Here is a 17,642-nt window from a genome sequence, read left to right as displayed (position 1 = left end):
CACAGGTTTTGGGGAGAAGACATACTAATTCAAATTACTCCCAGCTGCCTTACTGACATTTTGTCATTCTATCCATCAAACTGACGGAATTTTTTTCTGAGTAGGTTGTTAAGTTTAGAAATTGGAGGAATCACATGCCCTGATGGTTCAATGGTAAAGAAGCTGCCTGCCAAGGCAGGAGACATGGGTTAGATCTCTGGGTCTGGAAGATCCCCTGGAGAAGGAAATGGCTACCCACTCCAGCATTCTTGCCTGGGAGATCCCGTGGACAGAGGAGCCTGGTGGGCTTTCATCCATGGGGTCACCAAGAGTTGAACTCCACTTAGCGACTAAAACAACAGCAACAACATGGCCAGAGAAGATCTCACTTGAGAAGAGCAAACAGCAAGGGCCGTTCTCACTGCTTTTCCTAGAGGAGTAGGCAATGAATTCAAGTCAGGCAGCTTTAACCTTGGATAGCGAACAGTCTCTCCTGCCTGTTTTCAACTGTGCCTTTGAACACAGTAAAAAAAGAATACAGTTCTTTAGTAGCTAAGTGGAGAAATAAATTGGCCTATCTAGAGAACAGAACAGTAGTCAGCACTAAAAGGAAGTGAGCTTTCAGGCCGTGGAAAGCCAGGGAGGAACACTGGATGCATTTTACTAAGTGAGATACTAAAGAAACCAATCTGGGAAGGCTATCTCCTGCACGATCTCAACTATACGACAATCTGGAAAGAATACAACTATGGAGACGTAAAATGACCAGTGATTACCAGGAGTCAGGAGACAGGGATGAACAGGGCAAGCACAAAGGAGTTTTAGGGAGATGAAAACATCCTGTATAATACTATAATGGTAGATATGTGTAGTCATGCGTTTGTTCAAACTCACAGGATGAATGACGGGAGTGAACCCTAACGAAAGCTATGCGCTTTGGGTAATGAAGGTGCGTCGATGTCCTGTAACGCACCCCATGATGAGCGGTGTTGATAGGGAGACTGTGCCTGTGGAGGATAGGGGCTGTGTACGTGGGAATCTATGTGCTTTCTGCTCACTTTTGCTGTGACACTAAGATGGCTCTGAGTAAGTAATGCTTATTAAGAAAAAACGGTAAACAAGAAAGAGGATACGCAGCGGACCCTTGAGCAATGTGGTGGTTAGGTGTGTGGACTCCCCACGCAACAGAAAATCTGTGTGTAGCTGTATAGTTGGCCCCTATATCCGAGGTGCCACATCCCCTGATTCAACCAACCGTAGAGCATACACGACTGTGATATTCACACTGGAAAAAATCTGTGTGTAAGTGGACTCCTGCAGTTCAAATCTGCGATGTTTAAGGACCAATTGTGCTTTCTCCACGAGGAAGCAAATGAATGTAAGAATGTGAGAACTATATTAACATTTATCCCGTAGATTTCACCATCACACCTCAAGCATTTCAAGTGAAACATATAACATGTGCAAGAAAATAGTTTTACTGGTTTCAGGAAAGCTTTTAAGAGGCCATTTAAGTCATCTATTTACAAAAAAGGACACACATTTGCAGAAATATTAGGGTATTAGAATATGTCTGTCTGACCATCATATCTTTATCAAGAAAGAGTATACAGGTTTCTCCAGTTTGGGCAAAAGGACTTTTCATAACGAGCAGGATATTATGTTACTTAAAGAAATAGATTAAGAATTTTATGAGACCAGGTTCATTCCTAATTATGTTAAACATTAGAAAGATTATTAGAGCTTTTATGTCATTTAGCCTGGGATTTACATGTGTATTATGAGGTTCAAATTGGTTCTAAAGGATTCTAAAGATAATGCTTTCTATGGTGAAATTCAAAAAACAAACAAAAAAAAACCCTGATGACAGATATATTTGATTAGATCCTCATTCTTTCTATACAACAGAAATTAACTATGAACAAAGAAAATAAAGCTAACTAATGTTAAAAAAAAAACCACCCTTCAACACTGACATGTTAATAAGGAACTGCTGCTGCTGCTGCTAAGTCACTTCAGTCGTGTCTGACTCTGCGCGACCCCATAGACGGCAGCCCCCCAGGCTCCCCGGTCCCTGGGATCCTCCAGGCAAGAACACTGGAGTGGGCTGCCATTTCCTTCTCCAATGCATGAGAGTGAAAAGTTAAAGTGAAGTCGCTCGGTCATGTCTGACTCTTCGCGACCCCATGGACTGCAGCCTACCAGGCTCCTCTGTCCATGGGATTTTCCAGGTAGGGTGCCATTACACTACATAAAAAGGAAAGATTTTAGGATCTGAAGGAAAATCATTTAGGAAGTACCTAGTCAACCTGTGGCTAACAGTATCTTAAGAATGAACTGGACACAGAGAATCTAAGTGATGGGGCTTGGGCCCACATATCCTGCTGCCCAGCTGCCACCCTCACCATCACCATCAGCGGGTCTCAAAGATTAGGAAGCAGCAGACACAGAAGGTGAGGAAATCAGCCTTCGTCCCTGCATGCTGACCACCAGGAAATAAGCCCCATGCCACCATTTTCTCTTTATAAAATCAAATTTAAGACATTTTTTCTTTATAGATATAATAGCCCAGTTATAGTAGAGAGGTTAGTTTTTTTCCTCAATAAAAATGTTTAATGTGGGATTTTCAATTTTCTGCAAAATTGGCAGTAGTGCTTAACTTTTGAAAAATGTCCACTTTGGGGCTTTATCACCTTTCAGTTCAGTTCAGTTCAGTCGCTCAGTCGTTCCCGACTCTTTGCAACCCCAGGGACTGCAGCATGCCAGGCCTCCCTGTCCATCACCAACTCCCGGAGTCCACCCAAACCCCTGTCCATTGAGTCAGTGATACCATCCAACCATCTCATCCTCTGTCATCCCTTTCTCCTCCTGTCCTCAATGTTTCCCAGCATCAGGGTCTTTTCACCTTTAAAAATTACTAAAAAAAACCCCAAACACCCAACCAAATCATATATATAGATTAAAGAATAAGCAAGTCCCCCCAGCTTCTGTAAGAGACCCACCCCAGAGAGCCCACGAGGCCGGCGCAGTCCGCCCCGGGCACTCACTGCGTAGACTCCCCACACTGGGCACAGGCTGGGTCCGGGGTGGCAGGGTGCTGTGGTAGGGCGGGGTGGTGCTGAACAGGATATCGTTGGGCAGTGCCTGGTCAAGGATGGAACTGCGGGAGCTGCCAAAGGAAGAGCCCCTGTGATGGCTGCAGATGCTTTCGTCCGAGAGGGTGCGGTACAGTGAGCGCCGTGGAGACAGGTTCCCATAGAACGAGAACTAGGGGTTCATACGGGGGAGAGAGGAGAACAGATGTCAGAAAGCTGGAAGCGTGGCGCTCGGCTAACTCGGGTGGGTCCCGAACATGCCCTGTGGGCATCTCTGAGCTGTGCCCAGGAAGGCGCAGGGCTGTGGCTCGCGATGTTACACCAGGCACTCGGGTCACAGAGGCAAACGCACAAAGGCTTCCTGCAGTTATTGGATTTGGATGTTCTCCTCCTCTGACGTTCTGTGAAATACTACCAGGAATTAGAGACATGCACAGCTTTATTAATTCTGAAATGTTAAACGGCAGCTCCATAACCACATAGCCACAGCAGCTTCTGGAAATACAGAAGGTCGCCATTCCAGGTAATAGTTATTTGAAACCACACTGACTGGTGGCTTGATTTTAATTAGAAATGACTGCATTTTAACATTAGGTGATTTCTGTACCAATCACCTACATGAGAGTGAGGTTCAATCTAATCTAGATAATAATATCAATTTTTTGAGCAGAGCAGCTTTCTAAGTAGAACAAACAGGTTCAAGAAAGACAGTATCAGTCCAGGAAAATCTTATTGTCTATCCACCTTAAAGTAACACTCATAAAAGTTTATTACGGTTATTGAAAATTGAGTTATAGGAATCAATCATAATCAGATTTAAAGAAACCATTAAAAGTACTGTTAAATCATAGACGGAGTAAGGAAAATTCATACTAGCGAAGCAAGCAGTCAAAAACTCAAGACAAATTTAATCAAATCTGAGTGTCTGACTCCTATATCCTGAATCACATTCCTTATTCCTTTAGCATCAATAATAGTAAAAGCCAGAAAGTTTGCATCAAGCAAATATAGAAACAGCTATTTACGTTTGCCAATGCAGCCACAAGGCTAAAAATATTTCCATTGTATGTGTTCCTTCCATTCTGTCGACGCTGTCCAACTGATGAATGGGAACCAGAGTGTGTATGAGCCACAAAGTTTACACCATGAAAAGAAGGCAGTTTGTCTTAGAAGGAAAAAAAAAAATGTCAAGGAGAAGTTCGTTCCTATTAAAAGAAAAGGCGTTTGCATTTTTGGTACAACAGCCTGCACCCAAGCTCATACAGAGCCATATACATGACTGGATGCAAGTTAAAAAAAAAAGGAAAAAAGACTCATTCTGTTGAATTCTGCTGGGATTCCCTCTTCACACGCGACCAGCAGGCTCTTCAGAACTTGATTACAGACCCATTAGATTAAAGCAGCTTTGAGGTAGCATCTCATTAGACTGTTACTCTCAGAACACAATTAGGTTAATTGCAGCATTGTTTTATTATAGGGAAGATAGGGGAGCACAAAGACTTGCTGTTTATCCTGATCACAGTCAAGACGGCAATGCCCGCCTTTTTTCTTTTCATTTGGACAAGAGAGTGCTGCATTAGCAGGGAGAAGGCTGCACTCCGTTGCTGACTGCCACCAAATACTTATGGGCACGTCACGTCACCATGCGGGGCCTCAGTTACTTGCCAGAAGGGGAGATTGGGCTAGATTACCTGTGAGTTCTTTTTCACACTTTCTACACATTAACAAATTGGCTTGAAAGACTGTAACAATTAATAATAACGCTAAAACGAATAAGGACAGTAAGTACTCTGATGGTAGCAACAGGCAGCAGAGTACCTAACTCCCGCCCGTTTGTGGGACAGGACGACAACACAGCAGGATGGCTTAGGGAACCTGCCCGTGGTACAGTTCTGGAGCAAAACGGTCAGGCGGTGTGAGCTTCAACAGCTCCTGTTTCTGACTGCCCGTCACGGATGGGCCCCGTGCGAGGCTGGTTCTTATGTCTGCTATAAGCCTGCAAATTCTGCAGTACACTTATCGTCGCCTCCTTTTTGCAGAGGACGACACTCAGCTAAGAAGTCACGTCACGTGTACAAAATCACATGGCTAAGAGGTAAATAAGCAAATCACAGAGCCAACGTAGAACATCACATGGTGAAGAGGAAAAACAAAAATGAAAAAAACACGCCACATGGCCGACTGTCCTTGCAGCCAAGAGGTGAGGCCAGGCCTGCCTGCTTGCAGCTCCCTCTATCCATCCAGAAGTCTCCCTTCCTGACCTCTCTCAGCCTTACTCTGCTTCCTGGTGGAATATTAGTGTGAAAACGGCCCTGGGAATCCTGGCGTCTCAGGCGTTTCCTTAGTGTTTCTGGTAACTTCAAAGCTACACAAAAGTCACTGACCTTCCTCCTCCCCTCCTCCACCGAGGGGCTGTCGGGAAGCATCAATTTCAGAAAGTCTTCTTTCGAGAGCACGTGCTGAGTTTCTGAGACAGCATCTCCCACTACTGCTTGCTGCTGAGCTGCCGAGGACAGCAGGTCCATCTCACCGTACAGCCTGGGAGGAAATCGAGACGGGTCATCAGCATATGTAAAGTGCCTGTACCCTTATGAACTAAAATCCAGTCTCTACCTTCGACCACCACATTCACACACACACACACCCAACTCTTAATTATTGAGCGGGTTCCTTTTAGCCACATCTCCTCCGGATCCCCATGCCATCTCACGTGTGTGAAATGAGCTCAACAGCAGAGTTAGGGTCCTGAATAATTCAGAGACAAATCAGATCCCCAAAGCCCTGAATGAGAAAACACAGAGTCAACTTTTCAAACAAGGCTGTGTGTTCCCTTTCCTAATCGGTATCAGAAAACACAGTTTCAATAATTCATCAGAGATTATCCTGTGTTCTTTGAAGAAAGCCTGGTGCTTCTCAGGAAATTCAGAGAGCCTTTCTCTTGTGGCTGGACAACCACACCCCACCGTCCACCCAGCAACACAGCGTGCAGGACCCTGGGGAACTTGACACTGAAGAGTAATCGATCTGGGCACATGCCAAGCATTTTTATTATCAGCAATTTCACAGAGCCGCTTGAATAAGTAAAGAAGCTGCCTCCCTTATCAGTGTACAGAAATGTATTTATGGACAACAAGACTATCTAGCTGAGTTACTGTTTTCGCTCCTCTTCCAGGGAGAAAACTGGGGAGTTATTTTTTGAAAGGTTTTGGTCTGGAACATTTCTGAAGACGTGGTGAGTATAGAACCGGGGGCTGGGCTGTCAGCAGAGATGGACAGGCCACGTGACCCAGAAATGCGATGCTGGTCCAGGAGGCAGGCCACAGAAGATGACCTGTGTCACCGTCCTGCGCCACAGAGGTGACCCCATTTCTAAAGCAAGGCTGTTGCGTCACAGGGGAACAGCTTGCTGAGAAGTTATCAGGATGTGAAACACACAGACGTGCTCGACATTAGGAACTATTTATCTGAAGTTGCTACAGCTCTTGCTTTGTTCTCGAGTTGGGTGCGGGGTCCCAAACTTTTTGGCACTGGAAGCACCAGCAATAGCGACTGGGGCAGAAACTATAAAAATCTCTAAATGTGACTGAAGATCTGGTTGGCTTGCAGGATGGCAGGGCATGAAGATGGAGCTAAAAAAGAACCCAAGACCCGGGGGGATAGGGGTTCTGCACAAAAGCCATGTGGGAAAACTGACCCTACAGTTTTTGTGAAGAGGGCTTCAGATGTGTGCAGCTGTGGGCCCTGAGATTTGGGGTGGAGGCCTGCAAGAGCTCCAGGTCCTATTTACTCTGGGAAAGACATAGGGGAGAAAAACCCAAACCCGAGTCTTACCAATAACTGCTAAATGAAAACGTAATACCTAGAGTTGCTGATAAATGTACTATCCCAGTTTCCCTATGCTTTTGAATAAAATCGCTAGCGTTTTCTGCTAACTTAAGTGACTTTATTAAAATTACCAAATGATATATCAGTAAGTGGGCTTCCCAGGTGGTGCAGTGAAATAATACATCTATGAACTGCCTATAAAATACTGCAGTTAGTAACTGCTACCCTTTCTCTCCTCCCTGAGATGGGGTAGTCTTGAAAACGGGACATCAGATGTAATTAGCTTTGTATCTCTGATGCCTACTGTAATTCTCCACGTGGGTAAACCCAGCATGGTGGACCACCACCATGCATCTAGAGAATTCTCGGGACACTGAGGGTCTGCAGATGGTATGAGCTGCACTGTGCTCAAGGCGCACATTCACGGCTGCTTAACAACGAGCCAGTAAGCAGCTCTTGTTTGCTGCACTTTAAAACATAAGATTATATTATGAACAAAAATAATCAACAAGGGCCTACCTATAATATGACTTTGTTATTTAGCCGCTAAGTCACATCCAACTCTTTTGTGACCCTATGGACTATAGCCCGCCAGGCTCCTCTGTCTGTGGGATTCTCCAGGCAAGAATACTGGAGTGGGCTGCTATTTCCTTCTCTAGGAGATCTTGCCAACCCAGGAATCGAACCTGAGTTTCCTGTGTCTCCTGCATTGGCAGGTGTGTTCTTTACCACTGAGCCACCAGGGAAGCCCCAGAATATAACTTTATGGGCAATTTCTGCATCATGAGGAACTTCAGGGGGGCACAACTGGTTTATATTTTGTGTACATTGAGACACAAATATTTGCTAGTTCTCAGTGGGATACACATGACGCTTGGCTGATCTTTTTTAAAGTATATCCTTCAGTGATTTGGTAACACATTATTTTGACAAATCTCAATATAGTTGCAAAGTCCTGGAGGACCACGGTCACGATACATTACCATGTCTGCCTTAGATGGACGATACATCTGACAGGATGAGCAGGGCCCATGAGAAGAGCCGGGGGGAGGCCTGGGTTCGAGTTCCAGCACCCAGCTGGTGTGATGAGGGGAAATAACCCCTCTGCCCTCCAGAGACACGAACCCCTTACTCATAATATTCCCCATGCTGGCTCTCTTTTATGAAGTCAGTGCTGCTAAACGAGTGTTAAACAATGCACCAATGGTGAGGCTCTCTAGGGAGAAATGTCCAAGTGGGTTTCTTCACCCTTTCCTGGCTCTTCAAGGAGACCCTTAGGGAAGATACAGCCTCTCAATGATGTGCAAAGCACTTCTACAAATAACTGGTGGAACATAGGAGCCTCAGAATGGACTCCTGTGGAGCACCGGAAGACTATCAGACAGAAGCACCAGTGTGACCCCAGGAACACGTGTTCATAAAATGCGGTTATCTCTTAAAAATTTCTTTCTAAACAACTCCTTTGCAATTACTGGCATGACGGTTTTTTTTCTGGAAAAAAAAAAAAAAAGAAAAGACTGCATGTCCAATTTCCATTTTATTTAAGTTGCTATTATTTTTTTTTAAATGAGTGATCTATGATGATCTTTTATTTATTTATCTATGTTTCGCTGCATGGCATGTGGGATTCTCCAACCAGGGATCAAACCTGCGCCTCCTGCATTGGCAGCATGGAATCTTAACTTCTGGACCACCAGAGAAGTGCTCTATGTTCAAGTTTAGCATTAAAAGTAACTTTAATTTAGAAGGCAATGCCATGCTAGACATGTTTAAGAAGTGGGGTCATTTCTTAAGGGAAAAAGCGATCCTAGCTCAGGGACTAACCTTAAGGTCTAGAAGAGCTCTCTGAAGACAGCTGTAGCGCTCGTGCACCGTTCACACTGATGACATAAGCAGACACAGCAAAAGACTGATGCCATCACTTAGTGCCTGTGAAGGTTAATTTTTAAGGCTGTCCTTAAAATATGTGAGCTTCCCTGATGGCTCAGTTGATAAAGAATCCATCTGCAATGCAGCAGATCCTGGTTCGATCCTGGGTCGGGAAGATCCGCTGGAGAAGGGATAGCCTACCCACTCCAGTGTTCTTGGGCTTCCCTTGTGGCTCAGCTGGTAAAGAGTCTGCCTGCAATGTGGGTAGACCTGAGTTCAAAGATCCCCTGGAGAAGGGAAAGGCTACCCACTCCAGTATTCTGGACTGAAGAATCCCATGGACTGTGTAGTCCATGGGGCCCCAAGGAGCTGGACATGACTGAGCAACTTTCACTTTTTTCACATAAAAGAATAAGCAAATCACCAGCTACTATAAATGGCCCTGAGCAGGCCATTGATTTGCATTCTCAAAATGTGATTGCTTTGTCTTTTCAAAGACATGGCAGTCTTCACACGTGTTATGGAACTGGTTATCAGTATTTTTTATCTTTTCTTTTTTCCAACAGATAGAAAACATCCCTCCCTACTTGCCCCTACAAATGTGACAACTGAAAGGGAAATCAAAGTCATGTTCGAATTCGGGGGAACAGAGACTTTTCTGGAAGGCCAGTGGTTAAGAATGCACCGTGCAATTCAGGGGACGTAGGTTCTATCCTTGACTGGGAAACTAAGATCCCACATGCCTCAGGGCAACTAAGCCTGAGGGCGGCAAATACTGAGCTTACCTGCTGCAACTAGAGAGTCCATGTGCCTCAACGCAGATCCCCTAAGACCTGATGCAGCCAAATCAATCGATTAATTAACTTTTAAAAATTTAGGTGGGATTTTTTTCTTTCGTGCTATCACACACACGTTTAGGAAACACACAGGCTTTGTGGGAATTCACACTGTCGTTGACCTTAGTTATTTACAGGATGTATACTCACACCATGGGCCTCTCTGATGGCTCAGACGGTAAAGAACCTGCCTGCAATGCAGGAGACCTGAGTTCAGTCCCTGGGTTGGGAAGATTCCCTGGAGAAGGGCGTGGGAACCCATTCCAGTATTCCTGCCTAGAGTGGACAGAGTGGCCTGGCAGATTGCAGTCCATGGGGTCACAAAAGAGTCAGACACGACTGAATCGATTTAGCAAGCATACTCACACCATCACTAGCACACAACCCTGATTTTTCTATTGCACACAGCTTTTTGAATATAAAAACGAGGAACAGAGATCTGTTTTAAAGTTATCATGGAAAGAGAGGACTTTTCAAGGCAAACATCAATGCCAACATTTAAAGAATTTTACAAAGGTGTTTCTCAATTATTCTGTTTGAGAAGATTTGTGTCTACTGGGGAAAAAATACGTTAGCTTAGTCCATGCCCCAGACACCCAAGGCTGCCACCAGATACCACCTTACCCCTGACACTCAGCCACTTCAGGCTCCTCAGGTGGTGGGCTATCTTCTGATTTCTTCCAGCCGATGATATATTTGTTCACTGCCCCCTGCCTGTGGTAGGGCTTGGACATGGACCCTGGGGCCTGTTGACCACTGCCCTGAGACACGATGTAGACTTTGGAGGTATCCAGAGACCCGCTACTTTTCGAGCAGTGAGCCGAGGGGCTTCCTGAATGGTGTGAGCCGCTGGGGAAACAGACAGACAGAAGCTGTGATACGATCAGATCCCAGCAGTGTGGGCACGTCGCCGACCTTGGGGCCACCATGCCTGACTCCTGTCCTCTGTGAGCAAAACTGGGCTGTCTCTCTGCTGAGTCTTTCCTCCCACAGGCTGAGGATGTTCACGTGCAAAGCTATACGCCTGTGGCCAGAAGGATGTTCAAAGCACAATTAGGAGAAATCTAATAGCAAAATGGGCACCACACCGATGCCTCCAAAGAAAAGAACCTCAAATGGTAAATAAACATAAGAGAAGGGGCTCGACCCAGGGAAACACGCGTGCAAACCATAGCAGGGTATCGGGCATGCTCTCCCGATTGGCAAAAACGGGGCAGTCTGATGACGAGGGCCCAGTGTTCACCAGGCTGTGGGCCAGTGACTCCCCCCACTGCTGGTGGGAGTGAGAGTGTGCAGGCAGGCGGGAAGCAGTCTAGGCATCACCTGGAAAGGTGCGCAGCTGCACGGCCAGCAATTCTACTCCTAAGCGCACACCCGAGGCGCGCCTCTGCACGGGTGCAGCTGGAAACAGGCAGCAGAAGTGCTGACAGAACCGTCGATTCAAACAGCTCCCCGTGGAGGCATCAGCAGCGGACGGAGCGGCGATTAGCAGACACGGCGGGGAAAAGAAAAACTCCAGGAAAACACCAGGAAGGAGTGGGCAGAGGCTGTGGACAACTGGGGTGAACGTCCCAAACAAAGTGGAAGAAGGAGCAGGTCACACAGAAAGCATCAAGCATGGCTCCATTTTTAAAGCGAGTTCATAAACAGGTGAAACTGAAGGATACGTTGTTCGGGAATGTACCAATCCACAGCGAAATGGAGAGAAAAGCGAGGGGGACGGTCATCGCCAAAGCCGGGGCAGGGGCCACCTTGAGGGGGAAGAGGAGGGCGTGTGACTCCTGGACAATACTCGGGGATTCTGACACAGAAGGGGTGATTCCTCAATCCAGTGTGGGTATATGCTGCATCACTGTGTGATATAAAACAATATTCAAAAGACAAAATCCCTAAAAACAACTTAAAGGTCAGCTGAAGCCAGAAGGACTAATGACTCCCACGGGCTATATGACCATGCCTAGAACTATAAAAACCTCAAGATCTTTTTTTTTAATTCAGGAAAATCAAGATTCTAATGTTTTATGAAAAATATGTAAGAATAGAGATCAGGAATTATTTTATGAAGTCGTAAATGTTTCAGTTACAGTTCTAATATCAGAGTTTAGGAAGGCAGGTGAGCATTGCTTTCAGAAACCCTGACACACAAGTGTGCCTCAAGGGTTCTGGAGCCAGACTGCTATCACTGCTTAGTTCAGGGGAGACCCTGGACACGTTTACTAAGCTCAGCTTTCTGATCTGTAAAACGCATACAAGGGCTGTCCAGTGGTTAAGACTTCACCTTCCAGCGCAGGGGGTATGGGCTGATCCCTGGTTGGGGTGCCATGATCTCACACGTCTTGGGGCCAAGAAAACAAAACATAACATTTGTTACAGTATTCAGTAACAAATTCAGTAAAAATTTTTTAAATGGTCCGTATCAAAAAAATGAAAACTTTAAAAGCAAAACAAAACAAACAAAAAACCTGATAAATACTCTCCACCTCAGAGAATTGCTCCGAAGATTTTCCTGAATTAATATTAGCGAAGTAAATGCCATTAATTTGCTTTTTAGAGCAATGCATCAGAGAACTATCCACAAGTTCTTGCCACTGGGAGAATTTGCCACAGGGTTCCTCACATGATAAGCCCCTAGGTAAAATAAAATCTTATTCTGAAATCAAACCTGTACACAAAGCAAGCATCATCCAATGGCAGAAGCTAAGAAAGAAGTCTAATATTAAAAAATGATTTTGAAATGGACTTTTTATAAAGGCTCTGAAGGTAAAGCAAAACACAGGTAACCCATCTTTGGGTCTTTGTATGTTGGAGACATGGTGGCATTTGAAAAATTATCACACAAAACAAAATAAAACACGGCATCTATTTGCTCCTCTGAATCACTTGGCTCCTGTGATAAGCCTGGTGTCCCTTAGTAGGATGGTGGTGGCGGTGGAGTCGCTCAGTTGTGTCCAACTCTTTGTGACCCCATGGATTACAGTCTACCAGGCTCCTCTGTCCATGGGATTCTCCAGGCAAGAATACTGGAGTGGGTTGCCATTTCCTCCTCCTCCTCTGGATCTTCCCGACCCAGGAATCGAACCCAGGTCTCCTGCATTGCGGGCCGATTCTTTACCACCTGAGCTACAAGGGAAGCTCTAGTAGGGTGGAGGCTCCCTCAATTTGGGGTCCAGGTCCGTGCCCTGGGAAAGATGTCGTACTGCTGTCCCCTGACCCAAGGTCCCCTGACCTAAGCAACAGGCAAGGAAATAGCTAGGCAGTAAGAGGTGGTGCTATTATGACGAACTCTCTCCACTCCCTGGGTGCACACCAGTTAGTAATCCCCCAACAGGGAAACTCCTTCTGTTGGCAATGGGTTCTGAAGGCCTGTATATCTTTCTCCTCAGCTTCTTATTTTGAAAAACTCCAGATCTACAGAAGCGGTATAAAGACAGGAGATATCCCGTCGTCGAGATGTAATAGTTGTTACTCTGGCTACAGCAGCATCGTTTTTCTCTGAACCATCTAGAAGCAGCTGCAAACTTCATGACATCATACTTTGTATTTCCATATATATTTCCTAATAATAGAGATACTCTCCCACAGAGGACCAATGTGATCATCACAAATCGGGCATTAATGCAATATTATTACCTAATACCCACTCTATAGTCTTATTTCTCAGCTGTCCGACAATGCTTATGGCTTCAGTTTCCCCATTCAGAACCCAGGGCAGGACTGTGCATTGCCTTTAGCTATCATGCATTTCAAAGCCTTTGATTATCCCTGAGTTATTTTAGAGTTAAAGTCTAGGGTATCCACGCATGCATGCGTGCTAAGTCGCTTCAGTCATCTCCGACTCTTGGTGACCCTATGGACTGTAGCCCTCCAGGCTCCTTGGTCCATGGGGATCCTCCAGGCAAGAATAGGAGAGTGGATTTCCATGCCCTCCTCCAAGGGATCTTCCAGACGCAGGGACTGAACCCGTGCCTCCTGTGGCTCCTGCACTAGAAGGTGAGTTCTTTACCACTAGTGCCGCCTGGGAAGCCCAGGGCATCCCTAGTCTAACAGAATTAATACGATGCACGGAACGCTCAAATCTAGCTTCTGGAATCACCGAAAGGAACGTTTTTGGAGAACGTGTTGTGAATAACAATAGTATGGTCCAAGCCTGATGGGTTTTTCCCTTTGTTTATAAAATAGATTTTCCTCACTTAGGCTTGATTAAAAATGTCTTTTACCCCAATGGTAAGAAATTTTAAAGTTAAACTCTAAGAACAAATGTATTGAATCCATCTGACAAGCAATATGGCAAAAACCTGTGGTTAGCAGCAGTAGCATTGTTTTTCTTTGAAGCTGGTAAACATCCTAGACTGTTAGCAATAAGATTTTGGGGAATCTTTTCCTTCTAGACTCGAGTTATTATTTTAGAGTTTTATTGCCAACTTCCCATCCTTTGTACTAAGAGTGTGATGACATGAATAAGGGTAAGCAACAGATAATCACATGAGCCATTTACAGAAGAATACAGAACATGGGTTTTTTTGTCTTGTTTTTTTGGCAGTTGATTTATTTCACTTTGCAAAAGCTTGGTTAGGCTCAGATGAATACAGCTTTGTATTCTGAGCTCTTATCTAAGAGCCCTGCCCTTGCAGGAAAAAAAAACAAACCAACCCAAAAGGGTTTGCTGAACTAGAAGCCCGGAGCAGCAGGAGAGAACAGGCTGGGGATATGCTGGTGCTGGTAATGGGTGGTGATTCCTGCACATCTACCCCTGCACCCCGGTCCCCCCTCACACCAGTGCGGCTTGTCTTTACGAGCTGTAAATCTCTTCCCTGTTCTCAGTACAATCCCAGAAAAATACCACATACACAACTCACACTTGCTTTATTCCTGGATGGCTGTTTGGAGCATGCGCGTGTGTGTCGGGGCTGGTGGGGATGGTAGTGGTCGTTGGTGACGAAAACCCTGAATCAAAGCGTGAAGGGTGTTTCATATACAGGTCTGGGCTCCGGACACTGGGAACAGTTAACCTCTGCACCTCCGATTTCCCTAGGCTATCCAGGCACTGGTTTACTAACTCAATCAACAAATTCTTATCAACAGTCTTCTTAGACTTCCTTCCCGCATTCAACAAGCACTGCAATGCCTACCATGTTTAGGAGCCTGTGCTAAGTGCTGCGGGTACAAGTGAAGGAGACAGGTCCAGGCTTTTCACTGAAGGGAAGACTGCAGCCGGGGTGGGGGGCGATGTGGATGGGATAGGATAAGCTGTGAGCACAGACCACCTCACTGTGGAATGAAAAGATCTGCTGCCACGTCGGCGGGCAAGAAACGTCACAGCCATCAGCGGTTTCTGGCCTCCAGAGGTGAACGAGGGCTCCCCGAACAACAAAAGGATTGTCACAAGCTGCAAGTAGAGAGTTCCTGATGGTCAACATCAGCCAGGGCCGGAGTGCTGAGAAGCAGCTGAGACAAGGTGAGATAGAGTGTGCGGGGCGGGGGGCGACTAGCCAGGATGCTCAGTGCCGATGCCAGCCCCTGAGAGCCTCTTCTCCTCTTTCACTCCCTGGACCACTCCTGGTCACAACTGAGACCCTAGGCAGTGGGCCTCAGCTCCGAGCTGACCATACAAGCGAAGAGCTGACGACACTCATCATCACGGAGAACGGGTGCCCCAGGCTGGGCCCCAGCATTTCTGGATCTGCCAAGTCTCAGCACCGCTGAGGTAGCTAGGTCCGTTATGCGCTAATGAGCCAAGTTCCTTTTGCCTCCACACCAACATTTCAAATCTTACTTTAAATATACAATATTAATATAGATAGTACTTAAAAATACTTAAAAACATTTTAAAATTTAAAACTAAAAAATTAGAATATTTAAATTATTACTTTCTCTAGCCCTTCTGCAGGGGACAGACAGGAGGAAGAAGTACTCAAAAGATTTAATTTATTGACAAATTCCACATGAACAAAAGCCTGCAACTGAAGTTGAAATGTGGCTTTAAAGTCACTGTCCACTAAGAAGGGCAAGGAAAAGGCTTCTGGGTGGCAAAGAAGACCCTCACTCAGCCCATGGCCCTTCTACAACCACTGTGCACATGTTCAGTGTAAAGCAGGGGCGGGGAAGGAGAAACATCAACCAGAAATGCAGTCTAGCACCTCCCAGTTCTTTCTACTCATCTGACCCATCACATTAATGGATGCTTAAGGTACTCCAGAGGAGAAGGCAATGGCAACCCACTCCAGTACTCTTGCCTGGCAAATCCCATGGATGGAGGAGCCTGGTAGGCTGCAGTCCATGGGGTCGCTAGGAGTCGGACACAACTGAGCAACTACACTTTCACTTTTCACTTTCATGCATTGGAAAAGGAAATGGCAACCCACTCCAGTGTTCTTGCCTGGAGAATCCCAGGGATGGGGGAGCCTGGTGGGCTGCCGTCTCTGGGGTTGCACAGAGTTGGACACGACTGAAGCGACTTAGCAGCAGCAGCAAGGTACTCCAGAAAACCTACTTCAAATCCCTATTGATATCCCAACTCTACTCATAAATGAAGGTGCTCTGAAAGCAGAAATTTTCCTCAACAGTAATGCAAAATTCTGTTTGTGATGCCATTTACACTTGTCTAGCAAGGTTATCAGAAAACCAGCTGCTTTCCAAATCTGCTACACTTTGAACAAACATTAGAAGGTTACAAAATGATCATTTGTGCTACTAAGACACAGATGATAGTTAGTGACAGGAAAAGAAAAGCAGGAAGGCAGCAGCAAGCATGTGTGTGTGTACAGGCATCTTCGTGCTTTCAATTTATGTAAAAAAATTAACTTATGTTAATCTTTAGGACTAAGAAATATCAACAACCTCAGATATGCAGATGACACCACCCTTATGGCAGAAAGTGAAGAGGAACTAAAAAGCCTCTTGATCAAAGTGAAAGAGGAGAGCGAAAAAGTTGGCTTAAAGCTCAACATTCAGAAAATGAAGATCATGGCATCCGGTCCCATCACTTCATGGGAAATAGATGGAGAAACAGTGGAAACAGTGTCAGACTTTATTTTTTGGGGCTCCAAAATCACTGCAGATGGTGACTGCAGCCATGAAATTAAAAGACGCTTACTCCTTGGAAGAAAAGTTATGACCAACCTAGATAGCATATTCAAAAGCAGAGACATTTCTTTGCTGACTAAGGTCCATCTAGTCAAGGCTATGGTTTTTCCTGTGGTCATGTATGGATGTGAGAGTTGGACTGTGAAGAAGGCTGAGCGCCGAAGAACTGATGCTTTTGAACTGTGTTGTTGGAGAAGACTCTTGAGAGTCCCTTGGGCTGCAAGGAGATCCAACCAGTCCATCCTAAAGGAGATCAGTCCTGGGTGTTCTTTGGAAGGAATGATGCTAAAGCTGAAACTCTAGTACTTTGGCCACCTCATGAGAAGAGTTGACTCACTGGAAAAGACTCTGATGCTGGGAGGGATTGGGGGTGGGAGGAGAAGGGGATGACAGAGGATGAGATGGCTGGATGGCATCACTAACTTGATGGACATGAGTCTGAGTGAACTCCGGGAGTTGGTGATGGACAGGGAGGCCTGGCATGCTGCGATTCATGGGGTCGCAAAGAGTCAGACACGACTGAGCGACTGAACTGAACTGAACTAAGAAGTCTAAAACTTTTTTCAACAAGATGAGACATATCCCATGGTATCAGTCATGAAAATCAAGGCACCGCTGATGAGGTCTCTGCCTCAACTGAGAGGACGGCCGATGCAATTCACGTGTCCGTGTGAGGTCACAGTGAGCCTCGCTATGGTCCATTGGTTCATCCCTCCAGGCTCAGCAGAGACCACGTGAGGATGAGGAGCAGGTGGAGTGAAGGGCAGGGCCAAGGAGCACAAGGCCTGCGTGTTGAACCCAGTGCCGGCCTCGAGCATCGTCACTGGCCATGGCCCTGGATGCCTGGAGGGACAGTCCTATCACTGTTCATCTGGCTACCCTCCAGCAGCGGGAAGAGTTCTGGGGGAAAGTCAGACGATGACGCAGAGCTGAAGGAGGGAAGGCTTTGCAGACA

General features: G+C 45.9%; 1 protein-coding gene across 6 annotated transcripts in view; it reads right to left on the bottom strand.

The window, feature by feature from the left end:
* Positions 1–17,642, bottom strand: part of SIPA1L2 (signal induced proliferation associated 1 like 2) — a 242,677-nt gene that overhangs the window by 23,863 nt on the left and 201,172 nt on the right. For 3 of the 6 annotated variants that reach the window (XM_018042332.1, XM_018042333.1, XM_018042335.1), the window contains exons 16-18: positions 10,229–10,453; positions 5,459–5,612; positions 2,982–3,246 (exon numbers count right to left, since the gene is read on the bottom strand). In XM_018042332.1, the coding sequence (XP_017897821.1) occupies positions 2,982–3,246; positions 5,459–5,612; positions 10,229–10,453 (644 nt within the window). The remainder of the gene's footprint in view (positions 1–2,981; positions 3,247–5,458; positions 5,613–10,228; positions 10,454–17,642) is intronic. The other 3 variants (XM_018042334.1, XM_018042337.1, XM_018042336.1) reach the window with 2 other exon arrangements.

Source organism: Capra hircus, chromosome 28 (genome assembly GCF_001704415.2).
Source record: "Capra hircus breed San Clemente chromosome 28, ASM170441v1, whole genome shotgun sequence".
NCBI classification, from domain to species: Eukaryota; Metazoa; Chordata; class Mammalia; order Artiodactyla; family Bovidae; genus Capra; species Capra hircus.
Note: the sequence above shows the minus strand (reverse complement) of the source record. Positions and strands in the feature narration are given on the sequence as shown.